This window comes from Anomaloglossus baeobatrachus, chromosome 1 (genome assembly GCF_048569485.1).
Source record: "Anomaloglossus baeobatrachus isolate aAnoBae1 chromosome 1, aAnoBae1.hap1, whole genome shotgun sequence".
NCBI classification, from domain to species: domain Eukaryota; kingdom Metazoa; phylum Chordata; class Amphibia; order Anura; family Aromobatidae; genus Anomaloglossus; species Anomaloglossus baeobatrachus.
In genome coordinates, this window is record NC_134353.1 from 113,994,444 (window position 1) to 114,011,931 (window position 17,488).

The window sequence follows — 17,488 nt, forward strand, 5'->3', positions numbered from 1 at the left end:
AAGCCAGTAAAGTCTATGAGAATTCAGAAGTGCTGTGCCCACGTTGCTTATTTTTCCCTTGCGTATTTGGTGCAGAAAATAAGAAATCGGCACCAAATACGCAAGGGAAAAATACTCAACGTGGGCACAGCACTTCTGAATTCTCATAGACTTTGCTGGCTTTACAATGGACATGCAGATTTTTCTGCAGATTTCTGAAAATACGCGTCAAAATCCACGTCAAAATTGCTGGGATTCCCACCAACCTCCAAAATATGGGACATGTGTCACCCATGGTCAGGAGATAAGTCTACATCAACAGCCGAGTGCAGCGCAGATCTGTCACCCCCAGCTCTCCACTTATCCAGTGGAAAGGTAATAACTTGATGAGGTTGGAACACACCATTAAACCTTACTCCATTTTTGGGGCACAAATTAATCAGACAATATAAGGAAGTTAAAAATGAAATCTGCATTACCCCTTCTACCAGATTGCACACGGTCACCTCCAGCAGGGAAGTGAGATAGGCGATCTTCGTGCCGCTCGTATCTCCAAGGATAGGGAGTTTGGTTAAGAAGACATTGAGCGATCCCCGCTGTGTGGAAACGGCCAACAACTGACCGTCGTCTGTCCAGGAAAGTTTATCTAACCCTAGAAAAGAAAAAAATATGCTCGGGAGATATCTGATCTTTTTGTTCTAAAAAGTCCCCAAATAGCTTAAAGACAAGAGCATTTTTCATTTTCGCAGATTCATGAACCGCATGTGCCATTTTGAAAAATCCGGCACAAAAAACATTAAAGGGGTATTCCCATCTCCAAGATCCTATCCAAATAAGTAGTAGGTATAATAATATTAACATTAGCAAATATCTCAAATTAGAAATGTAGTATAGTTCTCCCGATTTGATGAATTTGCTAATTATTATACCTACTACATATTGGGATGGGATCTTGGAGATGGGAATAACCCTTTAACCAACTGTCTGAATAAAGCCAGTGTAGAGGTTAGCGGTGTCACACGTCAGCCATGGATTCCAATTGGAAAAATAAACTTTATGTTTTTACTGTTCCCTTCTGCATAGAAAAATGTAGTACACTATGCCTTCCTATAAAGTAAGAATAACAGGTATGTCAGCCCAGGGTGAGCCTGATCATACTCTGTCATATTTCCACTCCATTATTTTCAGAATTAGGCCTTGTGCCCACAGGGCGTTTTTACAGCGTTTTTTCTAGCGTTTTTCATTGCTTTTTTTAATCAATAAAAGCAAGGAAAAAGCATCCCAGCAAAGTCTATGAGAATCAGGACTTGCTGTGCCCACGTTGCTTCTTTTTCAGTTGCTTTTTTTCTTGCTGAAAAAGAAGCAACATGTCAATTGTTTTAGCGTTTTTTCCTGCTTTTTTCCCCAATTGACTTCAATAGAGTCAGGGAAAAAAGCAAGAAAAAACGCATGTGTAATGCCCACGTTGCTTTATATTTTATGCGTTTGGGCGTTTTTAGGGAGAAAAGAAAGCTATGGCTATGTAGATTCCTTCATAGAAGAAAGCCACATAGCCAGCGTCGGCAGCTGTTATCTTATCTCCCATTGTTTAGCGCGACACCTCTGCAGGGACCCCCGCTGACGTCACAAGGTAAAGAGTTCATCACAGCGGGGGATCTCCAGGAAATCCCACAGTAATCCCCCTGTATGAATTGTATTCACCTTGTGACATACCTGAACGTATACAGCGAGGTGTCGCGGTAAACAATGCATGGACCCCCGCTGATGTCACAATGTAAAGAGTTCATCCCAGCGGGGATCGCCAGGAATGTGGGCGGCATTGCTCGGTAATCCCCCTGCATGAATTGTATTCACATTGTGACATCCCGAACTTCTCTGCAGTGACGTGTGGCATTAAACAATGCAGGGACCCCCGCTGACGTCACAAGGTGAATAGTTCATCCCAGCGGGGGATCTCCAGGAAAGCCCCCGGTAATTCTCCAGCATGAATTGTATTCACCTCCTGACATCCCCGGACTTCCCTGCAAAGAGATGTCGCGGTAAAACACCGCAAGAATACTGAATGCCTGGTGCACAGCCTATGCCACATAAATGCAGGCAACCCCCGCTGACGTCAAGGTGAACCCCGAAAAACCCCGGTGATCCTCCTGCATGAACTGTGTTCACCTTTTGCCATGCACCAGACATTCAGTATTCTTGCAGAGTTTTACCAACACCACTCTACAGGGAGGTCAGGGGATGTCACAAGTTGAATACAGTTCATGTAGGAGATCCGCCGCTGGAATTAACTCTTCACCTTACTCACCTCTCTGCAGTCTCCTGGGTCACGTCCGATGGGCTCCAGGACCTGCCGGTAAGCAGCTGATTGTTTACGTCCAGCGGTGAAAAGCTTGCCGGCTTTTTAACTACCAGATGATGAATCAGCTGATCTTCCCTGGACGTAAACGATCGGATGATGCTATTAGGTGATAGCATCAGCTGCTTACCAGCGGGTCCTGGAGCCCATGAGACTTTTAGACAATCAGCTGATGTGTAATCTGTTTCAGGTCCTTGAACCTGTGTCAGGTTCAAAGACCTGAATCCAATATCATCTGATCAGAAGGTAAACCGATCAGATGATGTGTCATCATCTGATCAGTTTGCCTTTCAATCAGATGATATTGGATCCGGATTGGACATCCCGGGACCCTCGACCCAGGACTACGGCGGAGGGGGGTTCTTTAGTTCAATAAAGATGGAGTCACTAATTGTGTTGTGTTTTATTTCTAATAAAAATATTTTTCTCTGTGTTGTGTTTTTTTTATCTTTACTTGAAATTCATGGCGGCTATGTCTAATATTGGCGTGACACCATGAATTTCAGGCTTAGGGCCAGCTGATAATACAAAGCTGTCCCTAACCCCATTATTACCCAGTGAGCCACCCGATACCAGGGCTGCTGGAAGAGTTGGATACAGCACCAGAAGATGGCGCTTCCTATGAATGCGCCATTTTCTGGGGCAGCTGCGGACTGCAATTCGCAGTGGGGGGGCCCAGAAAGCTTGGGCCACCCTGTACTGCGGATTCCAGTCCCCAGCTGCCTAGTTGTACCTGGCTGGACACATAAATTGGGCGAAGCCCATGTCGTTTTTTTTTTTAATTATTTTATGAAATTCATGAAATAATTAAAAAAAGGGCTTCCCTATATTTTTGGTTCCCAGCTGGGTACAAATAGGCAGCTGGGGGTTGGAGGCCACCCGTACCTGCCTGCTGTACCTGGCTGGCATACAAAAATATGGCGAAGCCCATGTCGATTTTTTTTTTATTCATTAAAAAAAAACCAAACACATAACCCAAAAGGGTTAGGGGTAAAAAAAAATGCTTAGGCTCTCGCTGCATTTTCTATTGCTAGGGTAACTTAAACAGCTACTGGCTGCTAACCCCTCCTGCTTGGTGTTACCTTCACTGGCAATGAAAAATCCAGGGAAGCCCTTTTTCCTTGAGTTTTTTTGCCAAAAATCTAAAAGAAATGACGTGGGCTTCGCCCAATTTTTGTGTCCAGCCAGGTACAACCAGACAGCTAGGGACTGGAATCTTCAGCGCAGAGTGGCCCAAACTTTCTGGGCCCCCTGCTGCGTATTGCAGTCTGCAGCTGCCCCAGAAAATGGTGCTTTCATAGAAGTGCCATCTTTTGGCGCTGTGTCCAACTCTCCCAGCGGACCTGGTGTCGGGTCGCACGCTGGGTAATAAGGGGTTAATACCAGCTTTGTTTTACCAGCTGGTATTAAGTCCGAGATTCTTATTGTCAGGCCAAGTTTGACCCGGCCATTTAGAATCTCCAATGAAGGGTTACACCACACAGAAAAAAACACTTTATTAGAAATAAATACACAGACACAGTTAGGGACTCCATCTTTATTACTCCCTCTCACCCCTCCTCGATCCTGGTCTTCTGTCACCGATCTAGCTCTGCTACATCAGGAAGCACGGGGGAGCAAGAACGCTTCTGCTCCTCGTGCTGTCTAATCACTCAATGAGTGAGCAGAGACTGCGGGTTGGTAAGTGGTGACATCACCGCTGCCACCGTTGCCATAGTAACCTAATGAGCGAGTTACTATAGCAACAGTGATCTCTGAGTACCTGATTCCCGGCGCCGATATTCACCTGCATGAGCTGGTGAATACCGGCGCTGGTAAACGATCTAATAGATCATCATTTTCCTGTCACTTTTATTCCAAAATGGAGATTGAAGAAAATGGGTTGAAGAAGGAAATGATATCAGAACACCTTTATTTTCATATCCAACTTTAATGAGCTGAAACAAGCATTCAATAGTAACAAAAAAAGCATGAAAAGAAGCATGAAAAAAAGCAGGAAAAAAAGCATGAAAGCATGAAAAAAAGCAGGAAAAAAAGCATGAAAAGAAGCATGAAAAGAAGCATGAAAAAAAGCAAGAAAAAAAGCATGAAAAGAAGCAAGAAAATAAGCATGAAAGCATGAAAAGAAGCATGAAAAAAAGCATGAAAGCATGAAAAGAAGCACAGAAAAAAGCAGCTTTTTTTGTGCTGAAAAAAAAGCACCGTGGGCACAGGGCCTTAGGCCTTGTGCCCACAGGACTTTTTTTCATGTTTTTTTCCTTGCTTTTTTTTAACTGATAAAAACAAAAAAACAAGGAAAATGCTTCCCAGCAAAGTCTATGAGAATCCTGACTTGCTATGCCCACGTTGCTTCTTTTTTCCTTGCTTTTTTTGTTGCTGAAAAAAGAAGCAACATGTCAATTGTTTCTGCTTTTTTCCCCCTATCTCAATACATAAGAAGAAGCATGAAAAGAAGCATGGAAAAAAAAAGCATGAAAGCATGAAAAAAAGCATGAAAAGAAGCAAGAAAAAAGCATGAAAAGAAGCATGGAAAAAAGCATGAAAGTATGAAAAAAAGCATGAAAAGCAGCATGAAAAAAAGCATGAAAAGCAGCATGAAAAGAAGCAAGAAAAAAAGCATGAAAAGAAGCATGAAAAAAGCATGAAAAGAAGCACAAAAAAACAAGCTTTTTTGTGCTGAAAAAAAAGCACTGTGGGCACATAGCCTTACCATCTCGCTAGTGTCCAACACCAAGAGTGAGTTGTTCTCATTTTTTTTGTACACACTACATCCGATAACGCTCAAACTGGGGCTGAGCACCGAGTGTACCCAACCACAGTGGTTGTGCATACGTAAAGCATCCAAACTCAAACACTGATTTTTTGTAAAGTCTGTGTTCAGTGGTACAAACACCGAACCTCTTGAACGGGACATCATTAGGCAAGATTCTTTTCCCAGGTCGGTTTGTGCCTTTCCTACTGAGCATGAATGAACATGCTTAGTAAAAGGAACCGGTGAAGGAGTGCAATGTACAGGGACATCATACTGAGCATGCATGAGAAACAGGCACGTGCTCAATACAAAATGCACAGGCCTGCTGTTGTCATTTCAACAACCTAAAAATCAATATTACATGCAAATACAAGAAATTCAATCTAAGAGAAAAAAAAAAATACAAAATGAGCATATACCCTATAGTAAGTTAATAACATATGGTGCTTGGTTAACACAGTTTGTTCAAAAAGCGTAAAAGCCATCTCACTGTGACAAGCTGGGGGTGAGATTACAGCTGCTTATTAAAATTATGGAGAGGAAAGGAAGAGAAAGAGCAGAGTGAAAGAGAGAGACACAGACCAATGCTGCCACTTTCTAGTCAGTGTTTTATCTCTCCAAAAATCTGAATTCTCAGCTGTACAACTCAGTACTGCTTTATAAAATCCTCCATGATGATGCCGATTTCTGTATATATGCTGCATAAAAACGGGAGAGCAGGACTCCCTTTAATGCACACACAAAAGCTTATTCTGAAAAGTTACTTAAAATTACCTGTACAAGTAGGGAAGGGAATCTGTCAGCAGGTTTTTGCTACCTCATCTGAGAGCAGCATGATGTAGGCAAGGAGATTCTGAATCCAACAATGTAGCACTTAGATTACTGGCGGCAGCCATTGTGACACAATCTGAATTTTTAACTTTAGTCATACAGCTGAGCCCAGGGTGCTGTCCCTGCCCACACCAGGCTCTCTACAGAGACTGTACATTGACAGTGAGGTGTCAATCAGAGGAGGGGCGGAGCAGACTGCACTGTACAAGCCAGCTAGATCTAGCAATGATAATCACCAAGTGATAAAGCCTTTAGTTTAAGTAAACAACAGAATGAAGCCTGATAAGAGAGACATAGTTGATTTTTGTTTTTTAACCCCTACTACAGCATGCTGACTTCCGCTTACATAGCAAAAAGCTGCTGACAGATTCCTTTTAAACACTAAAGGCTGCTTTACACGAGTCGATCTATTGTGCGATGCATCGTTGGGGTCACGGATTTTGTGACGCACTTCCGTCATTCGTAACGACATCTTCTCATGTGACAGCTCCTTGCTAGTCCAACCGATGCCTAATCGTTTGAAATTCGGCCATCGTGTACTCATCGTTTAATTCCATAAAATCGGTCAGTTTAGTCTTAATGAACGACACAACGCAAAGTGTGACACCGTGTAATCGGCCATCCTCGTAGTTGTTTGGGACGTCATTAAACGTTCAGGGCGTATTTGTGCTTTTAAATAATCACGCCTAATCTAATCGGATTGGTTGTAGCAGATGCGTTTTGATTGGTTATTACTGTTATAACATACGGAGCTGTAGTCATGATGTGTGAACATTCAGCCTTGGCGTCATGCACAGTGTTTTATAGTGCATTAGTCCTAATTTTTCTTACGTTTGTTTGTTCGCTGGATTTTCCGCCCTCACTCCTTGTTATCCCTTTTTTGTGGTAAGTTGTTATATGCCAATCTTTCCTTTTTGGATCAAAATCGACATTAACCAGACCACAAACAACAAACAAGATTGATGCTAAGGACACACGAGGCAACAAAGACAGACGCAGAAGAGAAACTATATATATGGGATGTAACCAATCAACCACATTAGCAGAACTGGATTGAGCAGGTCAGAAGAATTCAGGGCGTGCAACAATCCAGACAACGTCACGGAGGGGTGTATAGTTTGCCTAATTACGCCCATACAAAAGACAGATTGAACAAAGGAAAACATGTGTGAAGCCTTTTGGACGTCCGCCATGGCCAATCAATATATCGATGAGCGTTTTGTTGTCGTTTGACAACACTCAACGTGTGACACATGGACAACTACCTATCAGCGATACAAAAAAAAAAAAAAAAAAAGACTTTGCCAAATAAATCGCACGATGGATTGACTCGTGTAAAGCAGCCTTAAAGCTTCCATGTAAGTCGTCAATGTGTCTTCTTACATAAATGCTCATACTTGTTGATAAGGTCCCAAAATAAGCAGGTTTGTTACCTTTCGTTTCATCATCCAGGGTAATGATGGCGTACATTTCTTTCAATTCAGTCAGATCATGGATTTTTATGCTGCAATATAAAATTAATATTGCCAGGACACACAGGTCTAGAAATAACAGGACTTATGGTAAATGTCGTGTGATGATGGAATAAAATAATTGTGAAGGATTATGTAGGGGAAATACATTATTGTGGGGAAAGTCGGGAAAACGAAGTGATCACTACATTAATTCTCTGACCTGTTGTCTCCGCAGGACGCTGCTTTGTTCAGTGACTGTGAGATAGCGATGCTTGTCAGGTTATCCTTGTGGTTGCTCGCCTGGAAGAGCTCCTGACCAATCTCACTCATGTGTGTGGAAATCACCACAAAGAATCCAAGAGAGAAGCCAATCATGATGTATCCGTCACCATACCTGTCCAAAGGAGATGTCCACAACATGAAAATGAGAGATCAGAGCACTAGTACTATTGTGTAACATTAAAGGGAATCTGTCAGTAAGATCACCCCCCTAAACCCCATATATGGACATGCGGGTCTTTGAAATGTAAATCGACACCTTTATTTCTTCTATCTGTTGCTGCATTCCAGAGTAATTAGCATTTTTATGAAGTGCTCTTGGGCTGGCAGAGCACTTCCCAGGCCTCTGTCTCCTGAGGTTGTTTCCCAGCACCCCCGCCTCTTTAGCTTGACTGATAGCTCACTGTGTGATGTCAGGTGCCAATCTAGGAATTCAAACAATAAGCTATCAATAAAGCTAAAGAGAATGGAGCTGGGTGGGAAAATAACCTCTAGAGGCAAAGGATCCAGCACTGTTATGTCATCAAATCTTCAGCCTTTATTAGCTATCCAATAACATATTAGGACTTGGGCAGATAGCACATCTACTGACGCAGTTCAGGACTATATGCCAATGACCTAATATGTTCTCTTAGATAGATAATAAGAATTAAAATTATATGACATGGTGCTGGATTTTTCTATTTGCAACTTGGAATCACTGCCCTATGTTCCGTTCACCCATCACTGATGAAGGAAGCTGGAATTAGTCTTTTTTTTATTTCTGAAGGCAAAGGCTCAGCAAAGGCTCATTAAATGCTCTGACTATGAATAGTGCCGACGTTTATGCAGGGACACCGACTTATTCACCACCCCAGCCGGGTTCTGCTCTCCCCTACTGCCGCCCGGCCTTCCACATGCTCTCCTCCTTTAATCCCCTTTTGGGCCCTGTACATGCCACACGCGGTTCCCCATAGTGCACCTAAGATGGGCGCGCGCACACCCCAGCCCATTTCTTAAAGGGCTAGCGCTCTATTTCCAGGAAATGCCTCTCAGCCTATGGCTGAAAGACACTATGTATTTAAGGCACTCTCCCATTAGGGAAGGTGCCTGTGCAACACCTTGAGTTAGTCAGTGTTCTGTCTGTCTAGCTAGTTGTCAGGTCCCGTTATCCCTGTGTCTGTTACCCTATACCTGTCTGTCCCTGCCGTGCCCACCATATCTGTCTGCATCCGCCCGTCTGTCTGCCTCGGTCACCCTGCCTGTACCTGTCTATACCTGGATCCATCACCTGTCCTGGGGGGTCAGCTGCCACATTCCCCGTCACTGCCCTGGGACTGGTACCTGCCATCTGCCTCACGGTGGGTGCTTGGTTAATCCCCTCCCACTAAGGGGTAAGCTTGGGTCCCCCCTGTGGTCCAGTGGGTACACTAATCCTGTTTGCTGCCCCTACACCAGCTGTGACCATTACAGAATGAAAATACCAATTACTGGAGCATTCAGCAAGAGATAGGAGATATTAAAGTGTCGATGGATTTACATTTCAGAAACCTGCATGCCCATATCTGCGGTGACCCGGGGTTGTTCTTACTGACAGATTCACTTTAATATTTGCACGTCATGTCTACATAGCATCATCCTTTTAAAAACTAAAACACACTGGTATGATTCATGTCTGACCATAGAAATAAACCAGTCATAAAATGAGGATAAATCTTCCCACCCAGTTCTGAAAATGAGTATTTCTGTAATTTACTTAATGTGCATCTATGGGCACCAGCACACCATGAGCCCAAGGGTTAATGGGTTAATACCATGAATGATTTTCATCCCAAAGTGCCATTATGTGGCTAATACTATTTTCACAAGGGGTTTTCTGCTTACAGCACCCTTTGGTGCTGCCACTGATCTGCAGGAGGCAGCATCTAGTCAGAATCAGTCATCATCCCCCTCTGGCAGCTGATAATATATTCCATTTCTTAATAATAGGTCTGTCTCATTTAGATTCTCAACCTTTTTTTTTACTTTTTTCAAACAAATTAAGATTCTGTTCACATTTATATTGTGGTTCCTGATTAAAACAAAAAACACAACACAGTTCCAAATCCATCATTTGATGGATACTAGCGGTCCCCAATGGACCCCACTGGTGGAATCTGAGACTGAATTTCCTTAGAGTCCACTCATCACATTTTCATTCCAAAAACAATTTTGAGCAAGCATGGGCATTAATAAGGCCGAATTCATAGAGAGATTGTTATTTATCAATATGTACTGCCCTGGATCTCTTACCATCGATGAGACACAATAGAGCCGTAGCGCTGCTGGAAGGCCAGCTCTATAGGGTTATCCGGATCATTCAGGTTGAATAGAAACAAGGTTTTCTTTCCTACTACGACACTTACCTAAAGAACGAATATTAGATGATGTGAGGGATTTAGGAACAAATAATGACAGATTAATGATGAATTCAATTCAAATATAAAAGGGTTTTGTCATGTTCTATATTCAGGAGCGTAGCGCCCCCCTGCCTCCTAGCTTCCGAAGGGTGGTGTGCTCCTGATAACTGACAATGCGGACCAGTGGCACAGAGGCAATGATGGCCAGAATTACCAATTCCCCCATTCTAAAAGCAGCTGCAACATCAGAGGAGCACAGGGCCAGCAAGCCTGGTCAGATCCATTCACCTAGCCAGTTTCAGAGCAGCATTTGCAAGCTCTGAAGAAAAGAGCTTGCCTAGGAGAACAGCCCCATTTCATAAGACTGCAACAGTGGTTAGTAACCTAGGCTATGAGGATATAGAATTCTATCAGCAAATTTTTGCTATGTAAGCTAAAGCCAGAATGTTGCAAGGGTTAACACAGAATTCAGGGATGTCATTCTTGTCATAGTCCGATCTGTTGTGTAATTGCTATGTTTGTTTAAGCAGCAGGACCTTTATCATTGCTCGGACTACAAAGTCACGTGCGAGGCAGTCTGACACACCCCCTCCTCTGATTGGCAGCTCACAGTCAATGTACAATGTCTATACCGAACCTGGTGTGGGCAGGACAGCTCTCTCAGTTCTGCTACATGACTAAAGCTAAAAATTCTGATTGTGGCAGAACAGATGCAGCCAGTAATCTAAGTGATACATTGTTAGATTCAGGGTCTCTGTATCTACATCAATCTGCTCTCAGATGTGGTAGCAAAAACCTGCTGACAGATTTTCTTTAAGAACTCAGAGGATCTTTAATTCGAGATACATTGTAAAATAGCTTGGTTTTAGAAACGCTTTGGAATTGTACCCACTTAAGAAGATGAGACAAACCCTTTAAAACAAAGAATAAAATATACTGTAATTTTCTGAAGCTAATGCCCCTAAGTTTAGTTGAGGTGGTATAAACTGTTATTCTACAGGCTATATATATATATATATATATATATATATATATATATATATATATATATATATATATATATATATATATATATATATATATATATATATATACATATATATATATACAGTGCCTACAAGTAGTATTCAACCCCCTGCAGATTTAGCAGGTTTACACATTCGGAATTAACTTGGCATTGTGACATTTGGACTGTAGATCAGCCTGGAAGTGTGAAATGCACTGCAGCAAAAAAGAATGTTATTTCTTTTTTTTTTTTTTTTTTAAATTGTGAAAAGTTTATTCAGAGGGTCATTTATTATTCAACCCCTCAAACCACCAGAATTCTGTTTGGTTCCCCTAAAGTATTAAGAAGTATTTCAGGCACAAAGAACAATGAGCTTCACATGTTTGGATTAATTATCTCTTTTTCCAGCCTTTTCTGACTAATTAAGACCCTCCCCAAACTTGTGAACAGCACTCATACTTTGTCAACATGGAAAAGACAAAGGAGCATTCCAAGGCCATCAGAGACAAGATCGTGGAGGGTCACAAGGCTGGCAAGGGGTACAAAACCCTTTCCAAGGAGTTGGGCCTACCTGTCTCCACTGTTGGGAGCATCATCCGGAAGTGGAAGGCTTATGGAACTACTGTTAGCCTTCCACGGCCTGGACAGCCTTTGAAGGTTTCCACCCGTGCCGAGGCCAGGCTTGTCTGAAGAGTAAAGGCTAACCCAAGGAGAATAAGGAAGGAGCTCCGGGAAGATCACATGGCAGTGGGGACATTGGTTTCAGTCAATACCATAAGTAACGTACTCCACCGCAATGGTCTCCGTTCCAGACGAGCCCGTAAGGTACCTTTACTTTCAAAGCGTCATGTCAAGGCTCGTCTACAGTTTGCTCATGATCACTTGGAGGACTCTGAGACAGACTGGTTCAAGGTTCTCTGGTCTGATGAGACCAAGATAGAGATCTTTGGTGCCAACCACACACGTGACGTTTGGAGACTGGATGGCACTGCATACGACCCCAAGAATACCATCCCTACAGTCAAGCATGGTGGTGGCAGCATCATGCTGTGGGGCTGTTTCTCAGCCAAGGGGCCTGGCCATCTGCTCCGCATCCATGGGAAGATGGATAGCACGGCCTACCTAGAGATTTTGGCCAAGAACCTCCGCTCCTCCATCAAGGATCTTAAGATGGATTGTCATTTCATCTTCCAACAAGACAACGACCCAAAGCACACAGCCAAGAAAACCAAGGCCTGGTTCAAGAGGGAAAAAATCAAGGTGTTGCAGTGGCCTAGTCAGTCTCCTGACCTTAACCCAATTGAAAACTTGTGGAAGGAGCTCAAGATTAAAGTCCACATGAGACACCCAAAGAACCTAGATAACTTGGAGAAGATCTGCATGGAGGAGTGGGCCAAGATAACTCCAGAGACCTGTGCCGGCCTGATCAGGTCTTATAAAAGACGATTATTAGCTGTAATTGCAAACAAGGGTTATTCCACAAAATATTAAACCTAGGGGTTGAATAATAATTGACCCACACTTTTATGTTGAAAATTTATTAAAATTTAACTGAGCAACATAACTTGTTGGTTTGTAAGATTTATGCATCTGTTAATAAATCCTGCTCTTGTTTGAAGTTTGCAGGCTCTAACTTATTTGCATCTTATCAAACCTGCTAAATCTGCAGGGGGTTGAATACTACTTGTAGGCACTGTATATGTGGCACCCCAGGGTTCAGTTGCCACAAATATACCTGCACCTGGGCAGGGAAGGATCTCCACATCAGCTAATCCCACATACAACATTTCCACTCCAAGCCTGGAGGGGGAGCTCTACAAGTCGAGTTCAGGTGAGGTCCCCTTTAAATCCAGGTTTGGAGGCAGAGTCAGAGAGACAGTTGACAGTTGGAGAAAAGGAGACTGTGCGAGCAGAGAGTGAGGGGAGACATCAAAATGGAGAGGGCAGTGCTTAGCCCACACAAGTAACTGTGTGACCGCATGAGGGATCAAGAGTGAGGCAAAAGAGGAGTGACCGGGGAGGTGGAGCCTGACCAGTTCATCCCCAAGGAACAGCGCTGATTATCGGACACCGGCGTCCGAGATTGTGAGGGATCTAATCTGCCCAGCAATAAAGACCGGGGGCCAGGGAGACTGCAGATCTCCTGGCCGCAGCAGCACCTGAAGGCAAAGCCGCTACACAGAGCTTAGGGATCGCAGTGAGTACAGCAGTGCCCCTTAGAGAAGCTCCCGCTGCCTGCCATACAGGTGAAGACAGTGAGAGAGGGTCGAGGTATAGCTCCAGGCAGCCTAGTACCAAGGAGAGACACAGCGCAGCAGGGAGGCCTCACAACTAACCTGGTGCAGAGATCCTGAACTGTTCCCAGATCACCAAAGAAGGGAATTTTGTTTACTTACCGTAAATTCCTTTTCTTCTAGCTCCTATTGGGAGACCCAGACAATTGGGTGTATAGCTTCTGCCTCCAGAGGCCACACAAAGTATTACACTCAAAAGTGTAACCCCTCCCCTCTGCCTATACACCCTCCCGTGCATCACGGGCTCCTCAGTTTTGGTGCAAAAGCAGGAAGGAGGAAACTTATAAATTGGTTTAAGGTAAATTCAATCCGAAGGATGTTCGGAGAACTGAAAACCATGAAACAATTGAACATGAACAACATGTGTACACAAAAGAACAACTAGCCCGAAGGGAACAGGGGCGGGTGCTGGGTCTCCCAATAGGAGCTAGAAGAAAAGGAATTTACGGTAAGTAAACAAAATTCCCTTCTTCTTTGTCGCTCCATTGGGAGACCCAGACAATTGGGACGTCCAAAAGCAGTCCCTGGGTGGGTAAAAGAATACCTCGATAACAAGAGCCGACACGACTCCCTCTTACAGGTGGGCCACCGCCGCCTGAAGGACTTGCCTACCTAGACTGGCATCTGCCGAAGCATAGGCATGCACTTGATAGTGCTTTGTGAAAGTGTGCATACTAGACCACGTAGCTGCCTGACACACTTGTAGAGCCGTTGCCTGGTGCCGCAATGCCCAGGACGCCCCCACGGCTCTGGTAGAATGGGCTTTCAGCCCCGAAGGAATCGGAAGCCCCGAAGAACGGTAAGCTTCAAGAATCGGTTCCTTGATCCACCGAGCCAAGGTTGACCTGGAAGCTTGCGAACCCTTACGCTGACCAGCCACAAGGACAAAGAGCGCATCTGAACGGCGCAGGGGCGCTGTGCGAGACACGTAGAAACGGAGTGCTCTCACTAGATCTAATGAGTGCAAATCCTTTTCAAAGCGGTGAATTGGATTAGGGCAAAATGAAGGTAAGGTGATATCCTGATTGAGATGAAAAGGCGATACCACCTTAGGGAGAAATTCCGGAACAGGACGGAGAACCACCTTATCCTGGTGAAAAACCAGGAAGGGGGCTTTGCATGACAGTGCTGCAAGCTCCGACACTCTATGGAGTGAAGTAACTGCTACTAGAAATGCCACTTTCTGCGAAAGACGTGATAAGGAGACATCCCGCAGCGGCTCAAAAGGCGGTTTCTGAAGAGCCGTTAGCACCCTGTTAAGGTCCCAGGGTTCAAGCGGGCGCTTGTAAGGTGGGACTATGTGGCAAACTCCCTGCAGGAACGTGCGGACCTGCGGAAGCTTGGCCAGGCGCTTTTGAAAGAATATTGAGAGTGCCGATACTTGCCCTTTGAGAGAACTAAGTGACAACCCCTTATCCATTCCGGATTGAAGGAAGGAAAGAAAAGTGGGTAAGGCAAAAGGCCAGGGAGTAAAACCTTTGTCAGAACACCAGGACAAGAAAATCCGCCAAGACCTGTAATAGATCTTGGCGGACGTCGGTTTCCTGGCCTGTCTCATAGTGGCAATGACATCCTGAGACAACCCTGAAAACGCTAGGAGCCAGGACTCATAGGCCACACAGTCAGGTTGAGGGCCGCAGAATTCAGATGGAAAAACGGCCCTTGCAACAGCAAGTCTGGGCGGTCTGGCAGCGCCCACGGCTGACCCACCGTGAGATGCCACAGATCCGGGTACCATGACCGCCTCGGCCAGTCTGGAGCGACGAGAATGGCGTGACGGCAGTCGGACCTGATCTTGCGTAGTACTCTGGGCAGCATTGCCAGAGGAGGAAATACATAATGCAGTCGAAACTGCGACCAATCCTGAACTAATGCGTCCACCGCCAGAGCTCTGTGATCTTGAGATCGTGCCATGAAGGCCGGGACCTTGTTGTTGTGCCGTGACTCCATGAGATCGACGTCCGGCGTTCCCCAGCGGCGACAGATCTCTCGAAACACTTCTGGGTGCAGGGACCATTCCCCCGCATCCATGCCCTGACGACTGAGAAAATCTGCTTCCCAGTTTTCTACGCCCGGTATGTGAACTGCGGAGATGGTGGATGCTGTGGCTTCCACCCACTGTAGAATTCGCCGGACTTCTTGGAAGGCTTGACGACTCCGCGTGCCGCCTTGGTGGTTGATGTATGCGACGGCAGTGGCGTTGTCCGACTGGATACGGATCTGCCTGCCCTCCAGCAACTGCTGGAAAACCAATAGGGCCAGATACACTGCCCTTATCTCCAGGACATTGATCTGAAGGGAAGACTCTATCGGAGTCCAGGTTCCCTGAGCCCTGTGATGGAGGAACACCGCTCCCCACCCTGACAGGCTCGCGTCCGTGGTGACCACAGCCCAGGTTGGGGGCAGGAAGGATTTTCCCTGTGATAGAGAAGTGGGAAGAAGCCACCACTGAAGAGACGTCTTTGTTGCAAGGGAAAGAGAGACGTTCCTGTCGAGAGAGTTCGACCTCCTGTCCCATTTGTGGAGAATGTCCCACTGGAGCGGGCGCAGATGGAATTGCGCGAAAGGCACTGCTTCCATCGCTGCCACCATCTTCCCCAGGAAGTGCATGAGGCGTCTCAAGGGGTGTGACTGAGTCTGAATCAGAGATTGCACCCCTGCCTGCAGTGACAGCTGTTTGTCTAGTGGTAGCTTGACTACCGCTGACTGTGTATGAAACTCCATCCCTAGATAAGTCAGAGATTGGGTCGGTGTCAACTTGGATTTTGGGAAGTTGATGAGCCACCCGAACTGCTGGAGGGTCTCCAGAGCGACGGTAAGGCTGTGTTGACACGCCGCCCGAGAAGGTGCCCTGACTAGGAGATCGTCTAAGTAGGGAATCACCGAGTGCCCCTGAGAATGCAGGACCGCCACAACGGATGCCATGACTTTGGTGAAAACCCGTGGGACTGTCGCCAGGCCGAAGGGCAATGCCACGAACTGAAGGTGTTCGTCCCCGATGGCGAAACGCAAAAAGCGTTGATGTTCTGGTGCGATCGGCACATGGAGATAAGCATCCTTGATGTCGATCGATGCGAGGAAGTCTCCTTGTGACATCGAGGCGATGATCGAGCGGAGAGATTCCATCCGGAATCGTCTGGTGCTCACGTGTTTGTTGAGCAATTTGAGGTCCAGAACGGGACGGAATGATCCGTCTTTCTTTGGCACCACAAATAAGTTGGAGTAAAAACCGCGACCCTGTTCCTGAGTGGGAACGGGGGTCACAACTTCTTCTTTTTTCAGAGCGTCCACTGCTTGAAAAAGTGCGTCTGCCCGCGCGGGGGGGCGGGGAGGTTCTGAAGAAACGAGTCGGAGGACGAGAGCTGAACTCTATCCTGTAACCGTGAGACAGGATGTCTCTCACCCATCGGTCTTGAACATGTGGCCACCAGGCGTCGCGAAAGCGGGAGAGCCTGCCACCGACCGAGGATGCGGTTCGGGGATGCCGTGAGTCATGAGGAGGCCGCCTTGGGGGCAGTGCCTCCGGCGGTCTTTTGGGGGCGTGACTTAGACCGCCACGCATAGGAGTTCCTCTGGCCTTTGTCCTGTCTATTGGACGAAGGGGGCTGTGGCTTGGCGGAGGGACGAAAGGACCGAAACCTCGATTGTATTTTTCGTTGCTGAGGTCTCTTGGGTTTGGACTGGGGTAAGGAGGAGTCCTTTCCCTTGGATTCCTTAATAATCTCATCCAATCGTTCGCCAAACAATCTCTCGCCAGAAAACGGCAAACCGGTTAAGAACCTCTTGGAAGCCGAGTCTGCCTTCCATTCGTGCAGCCACATGGCCCTGCGGACTGCCACAGAATTAGCGGATGCCACCGCTGTACGGCTAGCAGAGTCTAGGACTGCGTTCATGGCGTAGGAAGAAAACGCCGACGCCTGAGAGGTTAAAGATGCAACCTGCGGGGCAGACGTACGTGTGACCGCATTAATCTCAGCCAGACAAGCTGAGATAGCTTGGAGTGCCCACACGGCTGCAAAAGCCGGGGCAAAAGACGCTCCCGTGGCCTCATAGATGGATTTCACCAGGAGTTCTATCTGCCTGTCAGTGGCATCTTTTAGTGATGAGCCATCTGCAACCGAAACCACAGATCTAGCCGCCAATCTGGAGACTGGGGGAT

At 45.8% G+C, this 17,488-nt stretch overlaps 1 protein-coding gene across 1 annotated transcript in view; it reads right to left on the reverse strand.

Moving 5' to 3' along the window:
* The window catches only part of WDR19 (WD repeat domain 19), a 164,683-nt gene that overhangs the window by 100,942 nt on the left and 46,253 nt on the right, over positions 1-17,488 (reverse strand). Inside the window, exons 8-11 of the mRNA XM_075333830.1 lie at positions 9,923-10,035; positions 7,593-7,766; positions 7,352-7,422; positions 459-631 (exon numbers count right to left, since the gene is read on the reverse strand). Of these exons, the coding sequence (XP_075189945.1) occupies positions 459-631; positions 7,352-7,422; positions 7,593-7,766; positions 9,923-10,035 (531 nt within the window). The remainder of the gene's footprint in view (positions 1-458; positions 632-7,351; positions 7,423-7,592; positions 7,767-9,922; positions 10,036-17,488) is intronic.